At 39.6% G+C, this 20671-nt stretch overlaps 1 protein-coding gene across 4 annotated transcripts in view; it reads left to right on the top strand.

Moving 5' to 3' along the window:
* Window positions 1–20018, top strand: part of GALNT1 (polypeptide N-acetylgalactosaminyltransferase 1) — a 1910365-nt gene extending 1890347 nt beyond the window's left edge. For all 4 annotated transcript variants that reach the window (XM_044065104.1, XM_044065106.1, XM_044065102.1 and 1 more), the window contains exon 12: window positions 18582–20018. In XM_044065104.1, the coding sequence (XP_043921039.1) occupies window positions 18582–18728 (147 nt within the window). In that variant the 3' untranslated portion in view covers window positions 18729–20018. The remainder of the gene's footprint in view (window positions 1–18581) is intronic.
* Window positions 20019–20671: the final 653 nt, after the last annotated feature.

Genomic DNA, 20671 nt, shown 5'->3' with positions numbered 1-20671 from the left:
TGTTAAACTATAGGTTATCCATTTCAAAGAGCCAGTTGTCAAAGAAGCTGATATGGCAGCCCAGAGACACCTTTGCTGTGCTCCAGTGGCTCCTAAGAACCCAGATGCCTTTTAAAGTCCTCAACTGAGTGGGAGAGTATCAAGCATCTTCCTGCTGACAATTTTCTTTCTGATATCTTTGTTTCCTGTGCTGGACCAAAGACCCATACTGTTTGGTAGCTTGCCTTCTGACAAAAATGTCTAAAGCTTTGGAAAGGTGCAATGAGAGTGTGTACTCTTCTGCCTTATGGAAGCTTTGGGCCCATCATCTTTTCTTCTTACCTGTCAAGGTGCCTTTCATTTGTAGTGGCTCATGTACTTGCCAAAGCTTGAAAATCTCCCCTAGTCTGGACTTTAGGATAACCTTGTTGAGGTCTTTTTATGGCTTTTGAGGTGGGCTATCACACAGCCCTCTGCAGTTTTGTCTATGTGGGCACTGTCTGTGTCCACAGGCTTAGGTGTGTTCCCACATAGGATGACATGGCTGAAGTTTTCCTTACTCAAAAAGAAACTCTCTAAATTTTCATCTCATGGGAAAAATGCTCATTCACCCATGCCTCTCTGAGCATGGTTCATGACCACCTTAACAGGAAACAGGCATTCTATACTGTGGAGATCGTTATGATAGCCCTTGTACTACCTTCTCTTTGTTTCCTTTTCACAATTTAGTCAAGCCTCCAAAACAGGAAGATGACTCACCATTCCTTCAGGAGGCTACTGAATAATAAGAATCGTGGCTTCCTCAGTACAAACCTAGTTTCACATGAGGAGAAACCAACCAGAGTCAATGTCAGAGTACTTACTGTAGTCTTGGGCTGCACGTGTAGAATGGTTCTGTAAGTTCATCCTGACCTAGCGAACCATCACATACAAACAAGCAGATTCTAGATTTGGTCATTCATGATATAACTAGGAACTCGGATGTCCTCCCCAGAAAGAGTCTGTTTTAGTATAACTCAGTATAACTCCTGAGATAGGCCATGACTTTATTGTTGAAAGGGGCTGTAGAGGTTGTCCCATACTTGGGGAGGTTGTTACTCCCACCTGTTTCCAATTTCAGATGTTATGGCATATATTCACCCCATTCTGGACTTCAACATCCTCAACCAGATGACCCTTAGGGATTTCATTGTTGGACATCAAGGATGCCTTTTCCATGTGTATGGGTATGACATTTCAGTAGTGTGTGTCACCATTTGGGCTTTTTCAACATCTGGAGTCTTTACCAAATGGTTGGCCATGATAATTGAAGCCTTGCAGAAAAAATATCTCCAGGTCTTCTGTAACTGGACAGCTGTCTCCGTGCCACCTTGGACATAGACTTTTAGAAGTATTCCTGTTGGTGGATGCTCACAATATTGAAAATAAATTATGAAAAGTGAGCTGTGACTCCTACTATGAGATTGTATACTTTCCAGTGTTAGTTGTTTCTGTCTGTGGAGAGAGCCCAGGAGCTCATGACTTTGGCATCCTGGGTGAGTATACAGCATACTTGGATTGTCACTCCTTCAGGGCCTTGTAGTCTCCCACAGACTTTATGATGCCATTTACGCATGTTAATGTAGATCCTCCATTGGACCTTAAGAAACCAGTGACTTCAGAGTCAGAGTATACTGACAGACTTTACCCCAGTGTCCGATCCTGTTATGAGCCCCTGGAGTGAAGGAAAGCCCTCAAAAGTCCTATAAACATATCTGCCAAGACTATGACATTGGTCAGTGATGAGCTCACCTAGGCTCTTGTGTAGTGTAAATGATTTAGTTTCCCCCCTGTTGGAGAGGAGCATCACTTCACCTAGTAGGATGTAGAATAGTCTTCCTGGCTCTGAAAGCCTTAGAAGCTGTATTGTTTCTGGGTCTTTCTTCATCTGGGCATGCAACCAATCCATCTTATGCTATTTATGCAAACAGGGAGGGCAAAAGTTAACACCCCTTTGCAGAAAGGTTTTGCATGTTTGACAGTAGGCCTGTGACAAGCTAGCAGTTCACATCCCAAAGGAAGTGAACAAGATGGAGGACTATTTTAGTTGAATGCCTTATCTTTCTTGTAGAATGGAGCATGTGAAATTTCTGTACACCTTCTGCACATTACACTTCAGGGAAGAAGGGCCAAAGCTGTAACCCCTGCCCCAACACACACACACACACAATTGAGGAAAGCATGTGAAATTTCTGTACACCTTCTGCACATTACACTTCAGGGAAGAAGGGCCAAAGCTGTAACCCCCCGCCCCAACACACACACACACACAGACAATTGAGGAGTGCATGGATTCAGACAGTAAGAAAATGCTGCTGGATCAGCCCTTTCTTAAAAACAATATTTGCTGCTGATCACACAGAGTCTGATTGTCCCAGTTAAATTCATTGAAGATTTTTGTATCTGTAGCACAACGCCGTTTTTTTTTTTTTTTTTTTTGTCATACCAGATGTGTAAGTACTAATCACTGAAAGCCTGTACATTAACCACTTTTGTATACAAGGTGTGTATGTAACTTCAGAATAAAAGGTTAGTGTACTGGAGTTTTACTGTCTGCTGCATACTGGCTAAAAGGTTTTTCAGAGCTTCATTCATCTTTCAGTTATAATTTGTTATTGTGGTCTATAAACCACATTTCCTTAATCCAGGTTAGAGGAGATTAATGTGCCTTTTTAGTCTTATCCTGTGTGTTAGACCCTCTAAATTACAAGTTAACAGTATACACTTTTACGAAGCCTTTTGACCACCTGCCAATCAACCATATTTTTGAAGTCACCTCTTGACAAGTGGAGATGTTTGTGGTCTTCTGTTATGAAGATGATGATAGCAGTTGATTTCTTTAAAATGAGGGGACAGCATACCACTTTCATACTCCATGAGCATGATTAATTTTATTATCTCAGCAGTGGGGAAGGGATGCGTTATTTCTGCAGCTCTATCTGCACATTTACCTTTGTTTCTGCCAGATGCTGTGAATTTCAAAGGATGATGCTTTCACAATTTTTCTGTTTTCAGCAGTTCGTACAAAAAAGTATTAATGTGGCTTTATTAGTCTCTTGCCAATTTATGCACATTACAAAACAAAATAGTAAAACAAGACAAATTGAAATCTTAATGGTAAACATAAAAAGAGCCACTAGACAGAATTTCTGGACTGATGAACTGAATCCGGCATTGTTGCATGAAGACAGTTTGCTTCTCTAAATCTGTTGTTAGTAGACATTTTGGCACGACTCACTCTTTGCAGGTACACTGAGACTTCTAGTAGAAATCAAGTAGTAGAGAATACATTTTCATAAAGTAGCATCCCTAGCCTATGACCCCACTGTTCTTCACAGAGATTCCTTGGCTGGTTTCTGTATTCCTAATCCCTGTATGGTTGAACCCTTCTGAAAGTTGTTGCTGTTTCTGAAGTGGTAATAACCAGCTCCATTCCCTTCCTCCATTGTGGGAGAGACAACCAAGCTTCAGCTTTCCCCTGCTGAACAATCTGTCAACTCTCAGGCTTCTCTACATCCCAAGTTATTAGGGGTACAGTCAGGGCTTTGTCCAATGGATCCAGGCATCAGTGCTTCATTTTGGGACTTGGACCTTTTTCCTTGTGCATGAAACCCCATCATTCTTTTATATTATTTTCCTTTTTTGTCAGTTGGTACACACAGTTTAGGAGGGAGTCATAAATGAAAGGGTATGCAGGGTGCTCTGTAAAGACGATATGTGGTAACACTGCAGCAGGCAGAGGAAATAAGAAACTGTAACTTGTCAAGTTGCTTTCTGAAACTGTTCTGGTATAATGTTTAAGAGAAGGAGGGTAGACTAAAAATATGGTTAATGCAGAAAAACTGTGATCGGTTTATTGGGAAGCTAGCTGATTGAGTAGGAAAGAAATGAGAAAATGTATCTAATTTTGGGATAATGAAAATGCAAATTCCTTGTATCCGCTGTTTGTGTTCACGCCATTAAATATGTTGCTTTACAGATCTGTCTTAGAATGAGAAAGAAATATTATTTTAATTATATAATCTTATGGTGTAGTAATTCAAGGTAGATATGGTATCTTGATTACCAGAGCTACTTTGTCATTTCTGTCTGATGCATCGCAAGCATCCAGTCAGACTAGTCAGAAGTAATGTGCATGTCAGTTTGAGTCCCCCAGGCACTAAGCACATTAGACTTTATAGCTTTAATGAACTTGCTGCATTTGTTGTTTTGTTTTTTTTTTAATACATGGGTATGACTCCTTTGGAAGCATAATGTCGGTGAAACAGAGTAGCTGGTTGTAGTGTGAAGCTGTGACAGGGATATTTTTTGTGTGTGATTTTACATAAGTAAAGTAATGCATATTTTTTGTATGTGGAATATTTTTATCAGTGCATGCATGCAATCATGGAATAGACCATTTTAGTGTAAATAAAATGCTTATTTTGATTTTCATCTAATTTATTATGAAGTGATAACAGTAGAAATAGTTCCTTTTCTTTTGACCCATTGAGTACAGTAACCCTGAATTTAGTTATAAATAGCAAAGGTTTGGGAACTTTAAATCAGAGGTTTTCTGTTTCAGCTTTGTCTTCCACAACCTTGATTTCATTTTCATGTCGCTCGTGAAACAGTTTGGGAATGTATCCATACAAATGACTTTTATAGCCAAGTCTATAAAGGCTGCAGATGCTCACTTCCATTATTGGATTGTGCTTGTGTTATTTACTTTTTCACTGTGTTTGTGTTATATATGTATGCATGTGCATGCGTATAATATATGGGTATCCTTCACTCAGTTGAAACAGCTGTTGATTGATGGAGTGAATGATTTGTGAGATGTGGTTGATTCATCCATTCATCCTTATTTTAAGATGAACAGAACATTGAATGCTTACTGGGTAGGTATGAGTTTGGGAATGTAATTCCAGACCCTTTAGATATTATGAAGGTTTCAGCATTAGGGGTAGGAGTGTTTGTACAAGTCTAGGCATGTTAGGGTTAGAGTAAAGTGAGAGCGGATGAGAGTGTGTGTGTGTGTGCACGTGTGTGTGTTTGCGTGTGTGTGTGCGTTTGCGTGGGTGGGTGTGTGCCTGCCTGAGCGGTCTTGATTAGTGGTACTGTTAATGAAAGAGTTTTTGAAAGGTAATAGGATTAGTGTTGGTAGGTACTAGTAAGGTGGGGAGAGAAACAATTCAGATTTATATATAGTACTCTGTTGGAGCTTGTACGGTCCCATAGATGGATAAAGCCCTGACGATGGCCCAGATGACTAGGTTTAGCTGTTTGAGTGAATGACTGGATGGCAGAAGAGGGATGGGCAGGCCTGTCCTTGGTGAGAGGGCTGACTGTCATTGATGAGAGTCCCATAGGGAAGGTGTGGTCTAAAGAGTGGAATTGCCCTTGAAAGTAGTCAAGTGTGGGAAGCAGGGAAGGGAGTGGTTAGGGCATATTAAGGGAAAAAAATGGACTGACACAAAAATGTCTGAGCCCCCGGAATGTCCGTATGACCCATGACTGGCCCCTTCAATACCGGGGTAAGTCCAGGAAGGGGTAGGAGATTAACTAGTAGACTGATCATGGATGTGGTGCACTGGGGAGCCAGGCCAACAGTATGATGGTAAGAGGACCAAAAACATTAAAAAAAGTACTTTCTTGGGAATTCTTAAAATCTGCTACTTGTTTCATTCCCCAAAAAAATGCTCTCAGTTACTCCTCCTGTTCCCAGTTACACTTTCAGCTTTTACTGCCCAAGGAAACATTCTCTGACATCTGCGTGGTGTGTCTGTTGTCAATCCCCAGTAGGGAAAGCAGCCCCTAACCTTCAGTTCAAATTTCTGCTTGGCCTCATCTCAGTCTTTTACATTTCCCTGTATAGTTATTTGCTCCCAACATTTTGGTTCCTTTGCTAATTTTCTCCAGTAAATTCCAGACCCCTTTTGCATGTTTTGTATACCCCCACTTGCAGTCAACCCTATTAGTAAAATCTCCTTTTTCAAGTCCAGTATTGGCTTAGTTGTTAAAATACTTTCTGCTGTTTTGTGAATACACTGTCCTGCGTTCTTGTTATCATCTTCCTAAGGACCTACATTCAAAATCCTTCTCTGTCCTCATTTCTGGAACTCCCTACACTGGTTTCATCATCATCCCTTTCCAATTTGATTTATGACCTTCTGCTTGTGTTATGCATACAACATTTAACTGCATTGCCCAAAAGTATCCCTTCAAATCAAGTAATCTTAAACCTCCTTGTTTTATATGGGTAATCAACTTAGCCCACTTAACTCTTGCCGTCTTCCCCTCCCAAATAAATTCCTTTAACTCTTTTATTATTTTTCTCTGGTTGATAATAGTATGCCTGACCTGAATGTGAAAGTAAAGGGCATAAAAACATTTCCACTGCCTGTATGTTACTGTCTCTATCCATAGTCAAGACCTTCCGACTTCATTTGTGGATGATCTTTTGTTTAGTCTCTTCCCACATATCCTTAGCTGCCATCATGTAGTCCTTTTTAATCAGTGCATCCAAGTACTTCATCTTTTCATGTCTCCTTGCATATGGGTATTGCCAAAGCAGTTCATGTGTAGATACATAGTTTGCTGTCATAACCTCTGTTTTAGCTTCATTTATTTCATATCCTGAAAATACTTGAAACAGTCTCAAAATGTTCTTCAATACCAAAATGTCTTTTTCTGTTTTTATCAAGTACAAAATAGTATCATCTGTGAATAAAGTTAACTTTTCTTCATTCCATGCCGTTTGTATGCTTGAATTTGTGAATCCCTTGTTTTCTTTGCCATTGGCTCTTTATATAAAGAAAACAACAAAGAGGAAAGAGAAAATCTCTGTGTGGATCATCTGTTCAAACAGAGTTTGTCAAAGAAAGGAACCCTCTAAGCTTAATTCTTGTCACCGAACCCTATTCTATCAGGGAACACCACTGCTAATAATGTTAGCTTATAAAATCCCAGCTGTCTCTATCAAATGCTTTCTCTGCATCAAGACCCACCAGTAATAGCATTACCCTCTGGATCATTATTGTCCTATTAATATTGTCATTGTTTGCCTTCCCTCCACATAACCATCAATTTTGGCAACAATTTTGCCAGTCTGTTAGCTAATAAAACAAACCCTTTATAATCACTGTTTAAAATTTAAATTGAATTATATGAAACTGGGCCTGAATGGCCTTTACCCACTTTGGGTAATACAGCCACCACAGTTTTCATCCAAGATGCTGGTGCCCCCTCAAAATATTATTAAACAAAACCTTCCAAGTCTTTATCACTTCCTTCCCTATAATCTTGCATAAAAATACCATCTGTTCCTGGAGACCTCCCTAATGATTGATTATACATCACTATTTATATCTCATCTCTTCTTTTCTTCACTATTAATTGTTGAGCCTCGTCCTCCTCTAACTTTGGCATGATTAAGTGTGTTGTAAATATTTCTCTTTGTACCTTTTCTTTTCTTGGTTTCCACATTCCTCTATACAAACTTTCATAAAATTTCCAAAGTATTTTTAGCACCTCTATAGGATCTCGTTTTTTTTTCTTGTCATAAACTCACCAAGTTTGTTGACTACTTTTACTGCTTTCTGTTGTCCAAGTCCTTGTGCTAAGTTTCTGTGCTCTTGAGCTGTCAAAAACTAGTTGCTTAACTGCCATCTTTCTAAACTGATGCATATTACTCAAATACTCCTTTACTTTGCAGTACGTTAACCTTTGTCAACCCTTCTAAAGAATTGCTTTTACTTTTTCCAATACCTGTTTCTCTCATATCTATTTTAAACCCCATTTTCGTTTTATCCCACTCGCTATCTAAATAAATTTCTATCTTTCCTATTAACTAATTTCCACTACCCATTCCATAACTTCATCTCTTTGTGACAAGTAAGTACAAAATTGCCATTCTCTCATTTTTACTTAATTACCCTGCATCTTCATCTTAGTTTTTACTGGTATAATCTCTGAAATAGTCATTCGTTGTCCATCATAGCTTTCGATTAAATGCACATGTTCCTGTGAAATATAATTTCTATCCAGTCTAGACCAGTTATTGTATTGACATAATCGTAGTTGCAAGCATTATACATCACAAACCATATTGACCTAATTTTCGTTGCAAACATTATACATCACTTGTCTACTCAATCATTGTCAAGTCAGACATTACATAGTTCATTTAAATCCTGCCTTCTTTTAAACCTCATTCATCCCCTGTATGTATTTATTGTTCCTACAATTCACATTTTTCTGTGTAATTTGCTCCTACCCTTTTCTAAAGATCCCTGTTCCAGTTTTATGTCTTACTATATTCACTGCTTCTAGTACAGTTGGATTAGACTTTGATTTCCATTTTGTAGTAATTGCTTTTTTTGTCAGCCACCATAATTAGACTCAGTAAGGCCTTACCATGTCTAGGCAATTCAGATTCTGTATAATAGCTAAGAAAAAATAATTTCCCTATATACACCAATTTGCTCACCAAGTGTCTCTGATAGAGTAGTCTGCAGAGAATCTTTAAAGTCTGCCAACTCATTACACTCCCAGAAAATATGTTCCCACTTACCTCTTTTATCCCCATCACACCTCCAACATTTGCTGTCTACCTGAGGAAAAATTCTCTGAAGTCTATTTGGGGTATAAAAATACCTATGTAAACATTTCTAAACCAAAACCCTAAATCTTCTACATTTTGTTGCATATTTTGTAGACATACATATATCCCTCAGGTGCTTCTTTGTGAATTGCTTATCCAGTCTCTCTTCTTGATCCTTTCTAACCTCGTCTGATTGCTTCTTTTAGCTATTATGCAATATTTATATGCTCTACTAATTGTTCCTTTTTTAACAGCAACTGTTCTAGATTCTACAAAAACTCTACTAGTGCTGATCTTTCATTTAGGACCCCCTATTTCTTTCTATTTGCCTATACTTCGATATCAGTCCTGGATAGGGAAGGTAATCTCTAACCTGCAGTCCAAATAAATTCTTGGTGTCTTCCCATTCTGTTTCCTTTCCTCTCTACTTATTTGTCGCCAATGCCATGGTTCCTTTGCCAGTTTTATCCAGTAAATTCCAGCCCCCTCTTGCCTGTTTGTATCCCTAATTGCAGTCATCCCTATCGGCAGAATCTCCTTTCTCCATTCCCGTGTTGCCTTAGATACTTTATGCTATTTTAGGAGTATAATATTCTGTATGATTATTGTTATTTCCCTTAAGGATGTGCAACCAAAATCCCCGTCTCTCCTTTCTTGACCCCCCCATTTCATTAGTCATCCCTTTCCACTTTGAATTGCACATTTCTGCTTGTGCTGTGTATAGGAGCCTTACCTTTGTAGCTCTGAAGTACCCTTCAAATCAGGTGATTCCAATCCGCCTTGTTCTGTTGGAAGAATCAGATAATCCAACTTGACTCTTGGCATCTTCCCCTCCCAGATAAAATCCTTTAGCTCTTTATTAATTGCTATCCACAACTTCTCCTCTGGTTGATAAAAATATACCTGACCTGTGTATAAGACTAAGGGGACTAAAAACTATGTAGTTGTTTCTTTTGATCTCCATTTGAATCTGTCACATTTTCAATACTTTTTGCTTCAATGAAATCTCTTAAAGCAAAAACTAAGTACATTTTTAAAATCCCATCCACTTTTAACTTACAGCCAACATATAAAACTGTTCATTTTCAAAAAAATGTTGCTTACCCCCTTCAGATGGGAGCAGTTGGTCCAAGTCATTGGCTGCACCCATAGACAGTACCTATTAATTAAGTTAAGGTTACCCATGCTAAAAAGCACTTTAGAGCCTTGTTCTGATTTTAACTATCTTTTCCTTTCTTATCTCTGTTCCTCTTTCAGATGTGAAAAATAGCTTGCATATTTTCACTAAAAATTAAGATCCAATGATGTCTATTTTGGTCTGGTTCAGCACATGGGTTGGTCAGATCTGACTTGGGCACCAACTCTGAAGCTTTTTGGTTCCAGGGCTCTGACTCCTCCCTTAACCATAATTCCCTGTACTCCATCGTAATACCCCAGATCTCATTTCCTGATGAAGACTCTGGACCTATTCTTGAGGGTTTATTTTTTGGCTTATATCCTTTGTGGATTTTTCAGCCTTTTCCTCCTCCCCTACCAAGAGTTTATACTCTCTGTTTTTTCCGCAGACTGTGTTCTTCATAAGTGCTTATATTTTAGATAGTTGCATCGGTAGTTTGTTAATGTGATTAGGATAGTGTTACCTGTTAGATTTGAAGTTGGTGGATTAGGAATAGTGTTAACTGTTTGCATTTATTGTTGGTTAGCGATTACTTTATTCAGAGTGATGTTCTTAACTACACTGTTAGGAATAGATGATGTGGTGGTGGTTACTGTGTTTCGTGCACCTGTTGCAGTTGTCAGGAGTCCAAATTCTTAGCAGAGTGGCTTACCATGTCAGTCTCTCAACTTTTCAAAAATGCTCTCAATGCATGCACAAGTTGCCCCCCCCCCAACAGATCCCCATTTACATTGTGTATATTGTTTGGGGGCTGCTCATTTGGATACGGATTGCCAGTCTTGCACTTCATTGAGTGCTACAGCTCTTCAGGCAAGAAAGAAATTGATAGTCAAAGGTAATCTTCCCCCCACAGACAGGGGCTTCAACTTCTGTAGCATCATCTTTTATCAACAGTGTTTCTCTGCCCTCCAGTTTGAACAAGTCTTGGATCAAAGCTAAGGAGAAAGACAAAGAAAAAAAGTAAGTCTGGCAAAAGTGAGAAATCTTTACCTGAAGTCTCCAGGAATTGTTCTCCAGGTCCGATGGTACCAGTTGGATCAGATCCAAAATCAGTTAAGAGGTCAAAACTTGACAGCCTCTTGGCTCTAATACTCTTCTTCTTGGCCCCAGTTCTCACTGTAACTGGTGAGCCAGAGGATCCATTCCCTTATTGTCTAAGAAAGAAGATATTTTAACTGCTCTCAGTGGCCTTGGCTCAATACCCCCTCCCTTATTTCTCTGCTACTGGTCCACCCTACCTTGAAACTGGCTTTCCCGGCTCTGTCCCACACCAAGTGCCTTTGTCAGTGCCGACAGTCTTAGTTGCTTCAGCTTCAACAGCATTTCGATTTCTCTTGACCTCTATGCATTCAGACTGGGGAGAGACTGTGAGCCAAAGCTTCAGTGCTGGTGCTCAAGGGAATGGGTTGACCTGATCTTGTCAGAGCCATCTCTATTTTCGGTGCCTCTGCTTTCAACCGCTCAGATCTGAGATCAGCTTCAGAGTTGAGGAGCATCTGTGCTGAGAGATATCCTTCTTTCTTTAATAGAGGAAGGTCTTTGGAGCAGATTGTAGCCTTCAATGCTTTCCATAGAGTCCTAGCTATGCCTAATGAGAAGGCCCTTCCCTCTGGGTCAGTTTCTCCCAAACCCCAGCAGGATTCTTCTTCCCATCTTCACATCAGGCAGGGATAGTCAGAACCTCAAGCTTCTGAAATCCTATGCTATATCAGCACCCAGTTTGATTCCGAACCTTCTGATATCCCAACAGAAACCGTTCAAAAGAAACAGATGTACAAATGGAAGCCCATAGACTCCTTTCCAGTGTCCTTCATGGAAGACATCGATTTGGATAACGGTGAAGGGTCTCTCCCTCCAAAAGTGTCAACTTTGTTGAAATCCGTGAATTGATGAAACACACAGGGGAATGGTCCACCCAGGACCCCTTACCCGATGAATCAGTGTTCTTGGAAGCTTTTGGATCTGGCCCAACATCATCCTCAGTGGCACCACTTATTGAGCTCCTCATCAATCTCATGGTTCAGTGGGCATGAAAGGTCACTGATGTAGTGGAGCCCATCACTAAGAAAGCAGACATAATTCTGATAGCTCTGAAAGATGGAAAACATTGGAGTAAAGCTCGTCCAGTAGATTCTATAGTGGAAGCAACACTCATGAAGAAGGAATTATCTGTGGAAAGTTTCTTTGTTCATCCCCCTAACAGGGAGTCTAAGGTGATGGACACGTTCAGGAAACTGACTTAAGCCTCTGCAACATTTGCTCAGATTGCTGAATTACTTGGCTCATGTTACTAGGTTCCAGAGGGATTTAACTAAGGAACTCACCAAATCCCTTTCTGGTATCTTGCCTGCAGATGTTCAGAAGATGGTGTGACTCCCATCTATCTACAGTACAGTCTACCTCTAATGTAGCCATGTGACTGCTCTCTAATGCAGCTGATGGCACAGCCTGGACAGCAGGCACTATAATACCTGGATGTGACTTTACAGAAAGCTGTAAATGCTCCCTGTGATGAGTCCTCACTTTTTGGACCCAAAGTTAAAGACAGTCTTACCAGGAGCCAACAAGATGGTGATTCTCTCTCTGCAGTGGAAATCCAGTTTTCCACTCCACAAAGATTTTATTCTGTGAATCAATGGATGGGGAAAAAGATTTGGTTTTGAAAATCTAGAGTACTTTTCACAACTCTCCTGGTGATAGTCCACTTAGAGGCAGATGTGAAGGTAACTCAACTCAAGCGGAAATCACCCTACAAACAGAGGTGGAATGCATAACCAGGAATTTCAGTGTTTCTCTTCAGAGAAGCTCTATCAACTTACCTGAACGGTTGCCCGACTGCTGCACTCTTGAGACAGATTGGGGGTGCTTGTCTTTGCACCCAAAAGCCTGGCAAAATGTAACTTCAGATTCATGGGTGCTAAAGATAATTTCCAGAGGCTATTCTATTCTCTTTTGCCTCAAAAAAAGAGGAAATTTCCCAATGTTCCACCCAGTCAGTGGAAACCAGTAGCAGTAGAAATTTAAAGCTGCTAGAAGTGTCATCCATCCAATCCCCCAGGACAAATTAGAATCCGGAGTTTACTTGAGGTTCTTTTAGTGCCTAAGATGACAGTAGACCTCAGACCCATTCAGGATCTCTGTCAACTAAATCAATTTGTAAAACAAGACAAAATTCAAGATAGTTGTGATTGTCCATAGTGCCTCTGTTGAAGGATGATTGGATGTGCTGAGTACATCTCCAAGATGCTTACTATCATGTGAAGATGGAGAGGCATTCCAGAAGATTCCTCTGTGTTTCCAGCTGGGAGACTATCACTGTTGATTCAGAGCCCTGCCTTTTGGTCTCACCACAGCCCGTGGGCTGTTCACCAAGATAATGGCAGTGGTGACAGCACACGTGTGGCTGTTAGGGGTCCAAGTTTTCCCTTACCTCAATTTTTGGATCCTAACTGCTACTTCTGAGCATCTGCTGTTGCACCACCTAGATCTTGTGCTACAGTTGTTATTGAACCTAAGAATAACAGTAAATTTTCCCAAGTGTCATCTGACACCAACCCAATGAATGGAATTTATAGGATGGTACCTCAATACTAACCTACAAATCACCAGCCTTTCACAGTCCTGAGTTTTATCCTTAGTGGCCATGTGGGTGCTTCATTATTCCTCACCTTCAGCCTGATTGATCCTAAGCCTCTTGGGTCTAATGGCATCCACAATTCTGATGGTCCCTCTAGCCAGATACCCTATGAGAGTGCACCAATGGACCCTAGCAATACAATGTTCAGTACATTCATCAGTTGCATGGAAAGATTTGGCTTGGACAGATGTGCTGACATCATGTTGCCTGGTAAATTACATCCTCTTCAGTAACTGAGGGCCACTCATTCCATACAGATCCTCCAGTAGAGGTAGTAACTGCTGACTCCTCTTTTTTTAGGGTGGGGCATTTCAAAGGCAGGATGGTCCAAGGTGTATGGTCACCCATAGAGCCTAATCTTCACATCAGTATCTTGTAGATGAGAGCAGTCCTCCTAGAGTTGCAGGTATTCCAACATGTCCTCCCCACTGGTGTGATTTCCTTACCGATGGACAATGTGATGGTGGTAATGTACAGCAACAGACCGTGGAAAGCCTGTTCCTACCTGCTGTATCGAGAGGCCATACCACCATCACATTGTCCATCGGTAAGGAAATGGACAATGTGATGGTGGTATGGTACAGCAACAGACCGTGGAAAGCCTGTTCCTACCTGCTGTATCGAGAGGCCATGACAGTGTGCAGTGGGCAATGTCTTCAAACTCCTTTCTAATAACAGTGCACATCCTGGGATCATCCATTATTTTAGTAAATAGATTGAGCCGAGTTGTTTTGACTCTTCAGGAGTGATCCCTTAAGCCATCAGTGGCAACTTTGATTTTTTGTTACTGCAATCTCTTTACATCATACCTCAACTACAAATGTAGCAGTTACTTTGCCCTGATCCCTCCACAGGGTCAATCACCAAGGGATGCTGTGGTCCACAATTGGCCCCTTGGCCTCCTGTATGCTTTTCCTCCCTCGCCTCTAATAAATAAGTTCATATAGAAGGCCAGACAGTGCAAGGCCAGGGTGATCCTCCTTTTCCCGACAGAAATTATTACACATCCTATGGCATCTGCTGCTACATCCCCCTTGGATGTTGGATCATTATCCAGGTCTCCTAACTCACCCATCTAGATTGCCTCCTGCGGACCAGAAGTCCATGAAATTAACCACATGGTTTCTCCTGTTATGACCATAGCCAGAGACACCAGGTTTCCCATAAGAGTTGTCAGGATGATATTGGCTTCTTGGAAGCTAGCCACAAAAAAGGTATACCACAGTAAGTGGAAAAAGTTATCTATCTGGGGAGTCAGCAGAGGATTGGACCACTTTTCAGCACCCATTCTGTCCATATTAGAATTTTTATCTGAGTTTTTTGGCAATGGTTGTAGTTAGTCTACCATCAAAGTTCAAATGGCAGCTAACTCAAACTTTCACATTGGCCACAATGATTCCTGTGTTGCTTCCCTAAACATTTCTAAAGCCTTTTTGAGAAGGACTTTTCTTTTACGACCTTCCATCAGGGACCCAGTTCCCCCATGGGGTATTACCATTATGCTAAGCCCCCCTTAGCCTGCAGCCACAATACATTCAATATTCTTGACCTGGAAAACAATTTTTCTTGTGGCAGTTACATTAGACAGATTTCAGAATTGCAGGCATTTTCATGCAAATATCTGTTTCTTTCCACAAAGACGGTGTTTTGTCTGAGAGCGAATGCATCTTTTCTCCCTAAGGTGGTATCAGAAACAAACTTACATCAGTCAGTAAATATACCAGTATTTCCCCCTGATACTCAGATGGAGTGAATATGTTTTACATATGTTGAATGTTCGTCAGTTCAGCTTCTAATAGCACAAAACAATTCAGGAAATCTGATCAGTTGTTTGTTGCTTTTTCAAAGCTGAAATTGGGTAAAGTTGTTGCCATAGTTGCCCTTGAAATGGTTGTCAGACTGCATTTCCTTTGTCTATAACAAAATAATTTAGCTTTACAGTCTAAACCTAAGGTTCATTGTAGTAGAACAAGATCTACCTCTACAGCCTTTTCTAGAAGACTTCCCTTTAATGAAATTTATGCTACAGCAACTTGGTCCACAGTCCATACATTTGTATCTCATTATAAACTGTGTGCACAGTGTAGATCACATACTTCTTTTGGCTTCACCATCCTCAAGAACATCCTTTATTGTTGCCACTTAGATTGAGGCTTGGGAGTCTGTCCCATGTGTTGAATCAGACAAAAATAAACAACATTGGATACAAAAGTTCTGTACTTAGTATAACAATAGATCCATGTTTTCTGATTCTCATCTGGTTCATCCTGCCCCCTTCCCTCTTCCTAAATTGACATCTGTAACTTCAGCATAACCGGGAGGTTTTCTGCTCAACTCCCTCTCTGTGAACAGTCCTCTGCTGACTGTTGCATTCTCTGTCTTGATTTTAGTTTCAGCTATTTTTTATATTTACACAGCAGTAGATTATTTCATGTTGGACAGGGGAAAACTCAGTCTAAGGTAATAGGGTGGAGTACAGGAAGTTATGGGTAGGGGAGGAGTCAGAGCCCTGGAACCAAAAGAAGCTTCAGAGTCTGTGCCAAGGTTGGATCTGAAAACCCATGTGTTGAACCAGAAAAAAAATCAGACAACATGGCTTTATTGTTATGGTAAGTACGTCATTTCTTATCTTTAAGAAAAAAGTCCTTTTAATAAATAAACTAAGTTGTGCATTATTAATACATTAAAGTACTAAGGTTGCGGGGAGGCATCTACGTGTATATTTTATTCACTTCTAAGTTTCAAGCTTAATTTATTTTTCACTGAATATCTTGCCAGTATACCTTTAAATATTAACCTACAAACTGCTTATGTCCAAGTAAAAGCAGCTGGTAATGAAAAAAGGCACCTAGTGACTTTTCAGATGCATGAAATAATCTTCATAAATTCTACTGCGAATGCACTGTTCAGCACTGTCATGATTAATTGCTTGCAGCTGTGGAAATCTGGTCTCCCACTAAAAGCCTTTGGTAGTGGAAAAGTAGCTAATGATGTTACAGATGCAAAAAAATAAACTAGCGTTTCCATATCTTCCGTCACTACTTATTTTTCAAAACTATTTGCTTCAAAAAGCATTGACTATAGATTAAAAACAAGGACATTAATCTGGATATGTATCATGGGGGAAATTGTCTTAATTCTACAGGGGAGATTATGTTAATTTCACATGTAATGTGGTCACTACACTCTTGCATCCTCCAATCCAGCAGCCTAAGATCACAACATTATATTAACATTAGCTGGCTTCTGCCTAGCTTTTCTGTCTTTGTTTCAGAGTAAAACTTGGATAACTTGCAGTTAAGAAAAAGTAATTTCTTCCTTAAATATTCTTAAACTATACAACAGTCACTGATGAGACTATACCACCTTATATTTAAAAAATACCCCTGAATGCATGCCATGCAAATCTGCTTTACAATGTAACATGCCAGTTGCATCATGTAAATTTTAAATATTAAAAAGAGCAAAAACTAATTTTGTTACTACTTCAACATTTAGAAGCAGATTGAAGGAACTGAAGACACAACAGGGGGTGTATGATTTACAGCCCAACCACTTTTTTATCCCAATCAACACAATTCCAGTCTTTCAATGTCACTTCTCGCAAAGTCACATTTCATGTCTAGTCATATATCTAATGAGATTGATGCTTTATAGTTATGAACACAAGGTTGCTGTTCCAAGACTTTCCTAATTTTTCTAGTAAGCTACTATGCTTTTTTTGTGTCAGACATTTTTCTGTGGAACAATATAAAAGGTTTTGAAAGCAGTCTGTCTGAGGGCTTAGTTATTGTCAGAAGAGTGAGAAATAGTCTCTATTGCGTGCTGGCTCACACTTTGTTGGATAAACTTTTCTATTTCCTTCCTAGCCTGTTCTACATCAAAATATATCTTTGATCCACCGGGAAGAAATCTGAAGAAAGCTGGATGCAGCAAGCTTGAATCTCACACTTGCATGTCAGCATCCCCAATTGCTGAGATGAGCTTGCTTTTCTTCTACCTGCTGTTCAGTGAATAATTATTTTCCACAAACACTGTGCTATCCCCAGTATTTAATGCGTTTACCTTCTGCCACCATTTTGCCCTTAGCAACTCTCTCTGCTGGTATGATTGCATTCTTAATAGTAGTGGAACACCAGTCCAGTTACTTATTTTTACTTTCATAAAGTGAATGCAGTCTGTTACTTCTAGTTTCTCTGATGCAGCAGAAAATCTCAGGTTTCTCTGTGTACTGTCTTTTTACTCTTATTTTGAAATTGCTCTTCTTGTTAAGTCAGCCATTTTTTTTTTCATTTTATCCCTTGATTTTTGCAGTTTTGGCAATTAATTTGAATAACTAGTCAAAACTTTTTTCTGTTTTTCTCCAGTTGTTTTTAATTAATTTTACATGTCAGATATAAATGAATTATTCAAAAGTTACTTCCTTCTGGACTGTATGTTTGCATTGAGGAATAAATGCCTCTAACTTTCATACCTGGTATGTATTTATAGCTATGGTAATAATGAATGTAAAATGAATTAATTTTAACATGTCTTGGAATTCATCCCAGCCCAGGCAAAAACACCAACCTCAAAAAGCAAATGACAGTCTTCACATATATGCATGTTCTTCTTCTTTCGGCTTTTCCCAGTTAGGGGTCGCCACATTGGATCACCTGTCCGCTCGTGATTGGCAGTGGAGTTTTACAGTGTCGAGTTGCCAGCCCGGTGCCCAACCTTCCACATAAGGCACACACACACACACACACACCTAGGGCCAATTTAGAGTGTCCAATCCACCTGCAGCATGTCTTTGGGATGTGGGAGGAAACCGGAGCACCCAGAGGAAACCCATGCGACCACAGGGAGGACATGCAGACTCCGCACAGAAGGCATCCCAGCCGAGGATCGAACCAGAGAACCTCTTGCTGTGAGGCGACAATGCTAACCATTGCACCACTGTGGCCGCGCTAGTCTTCACATATATGCATATTTACTTCAAAAGGGGTGAATAGAAGGCATAGATGACTTGAGTCAGGCTACATTTTTTCAGGACTGTAACACAAATATGTAGCAGTAAATTTCAGCTAAGTTGAGTGCAAGATATTTTAAGGAACTTGTAGTACAGTACTGTAGTCTTTATTTTCCTGAAAAATGATACAAAGATATTTTTCTTTTCCCTGCAGAAGCTGACCTTGATACATGTAAACAGTAACCAGTGCTTGGATAAAGCTACAGAAGAAGACAACCAGGTGCCATCCATAAGAGACTGCAGTGGAAGCCGCTCTCAGCAGTGGCTTCTTCGTAATGTCACCCTCCCAGAAATATTTTAAGTTGTTTAAAACCAGGACCGACTGGGCTACCTCGGCACAATTTTCTGCCACAATCCCCTTAAAATAAGGAAATTTAATGAAATAGCTCTACGGTGTCCCAGCTCCAGGAACTATGGGCTCCGTCCTGAAGGACTTGTTTAATTATTGGGGACAGGAGCGTTGTGCACAATTTTGAAACAACAGACTTTGAAATGAAACTGCACTCACTGATGTTTACAAGCTTGAAAAGTCTGGTATCATTTTACAAGATGTTTGGCAGATTGATACATAATCAATACAATATGCTCTCTGGAGAGCAACATATCATCATAGGCTTGCACATCAGTATCTTTGTCTGGAAGTGCTATCGCATTAACGAGGTCTGTGGAACTTATTTGTTGTTCTTGGTTAGTTTTGACTACCAGCACAGTTATCAGTCTAGAAGATGCAGAGTGAGAAGCTGGACAATTGCAATGGCTTCTGTTTAAACAAAACAAAAAAAAAAGGTTTTCATATGAGAAAACATATTTAAACAGGGTTTAAATGACAGTACAATTTAAAAAAAAAAGAATTTGTTATAGTAAATATAAATTTTTATGTGGCTTTTATACCTCGGTGGGGAAAAGTAACCAGTTCTAAAATACATTCTCTAACTTTTTCAGTTGTATTTCACACAAAATGGTTTTGAGTTCATGTATTTGTTTTTTTGTTTTTGTTTTTTTACCAAACTTGGTAGTTTTGCAGCCATTGTAAACTAGGAACTGCACTTACCTGACTGTCACTGTCCTGTTTACTTTTTTGTTTTGTTTATTTTGGATTTTTTTAACTCTGCTGTTGTGTTTGGGCTGATGGAGCCTGCAGTATGTTATATTCTTGGTAGAAAAAAAGAACATTTGTCTTAACACTGCTAAAAAGCTGTTGTTTTACCCAAGATTGCCATTACAGTCAGCAAGCTAGCTTCTGAACATCAGTGTTGATTAAAATGGTAATGGTGGCATATTTGATTTGGTAAATTATCTTGTCTGATTCATCTTGGAGCCTGTGGCTCCAACTACTGTACTATGGATTTATTTTCATAGCAATAAATCTTTGTTTCTTTCCTGAACAACCTGCTCTCGTCACAATACCTTTTAGGTAACAAGGTGGTGGACACCCTTAAGTTTTATTCAGAGAGAGAGAGAGAAACAAAACTAAAACCTTTTCACTCCATCATTAGACCTGCTTCTTTGTCAGTTTGCATATTTAGACTAGGTTCTGAAAATGTAATTGATCAGCTATGTTTTTCTAATAAAAAAACAAAAGGAAAACACATTCATTTTCTGTGCAACAAGTTTCTGTTTTAAAATTTGGTACTTTGCAAGAAAATTTGATATGTATTACAGGCACTTATCTTATTTGCAGGTCATTTGTTTCCACATTTCAGGTCTGAAAAGTATGAAATAAAGCAATAAAAGACACTGGTTCTGGTAGTCTAGCCATATGCTAGAGTTTAAAAACTTTTTTTTTTCATGATCAGAATTGTAAGTGTTGGTTACCTCTGCATTTTTGAAGATAGATGGTATTAGATTTCTGATGCACCTCCAGGAGAGAAAACATCGGTTCGTATTCATAGTCGGATATTTTGTTGCTATGTAGCAATTATCTGTGAAGAATGCTGCTACATGTGAAAGCTGTAGGCTTTGTATGACTTTATATTGTGAATGAACACAGCTATGCACAATTACACTTGAAAAACTTAAGGCAAGTAGCAGACTGCACAGCTTTTATTTTTAATATGTTTAAAAAAATAAAGGGCTTTATCATGTTTTATATAGGAGTAATTTGGACACCCTTATGTTTTCATTAAAGGGTGAAAAAGTGGAGATGGGAAAAGTTGAAAAAGGGAAGGCACGTCAAAGAGGAAGGCACAGCAGGAACATATCAAGAGGGTTCTGCTGGTGTGGTGGAGGAGCTGGGAGAGGAGG

Source organism: Protopterus annectens, chromosome 3.part0 (assembly GCF_019279795.1).
Source record: "Protopterus annectens isolate FY-2018-M chromosome 3.part0, PAN1.0, whole genome shotgun sequence".
Taxonomy (NCBI): Eukaryota; Metazoa; Chordata; order Ceratodontiformes; family Protopteridae; genus Protopterus; species Protopterus annectens.
Note: the sequence above shows the minus strand (reverse complement) of the source record. Positions and strands in the feature narration are given on the sequence as shown.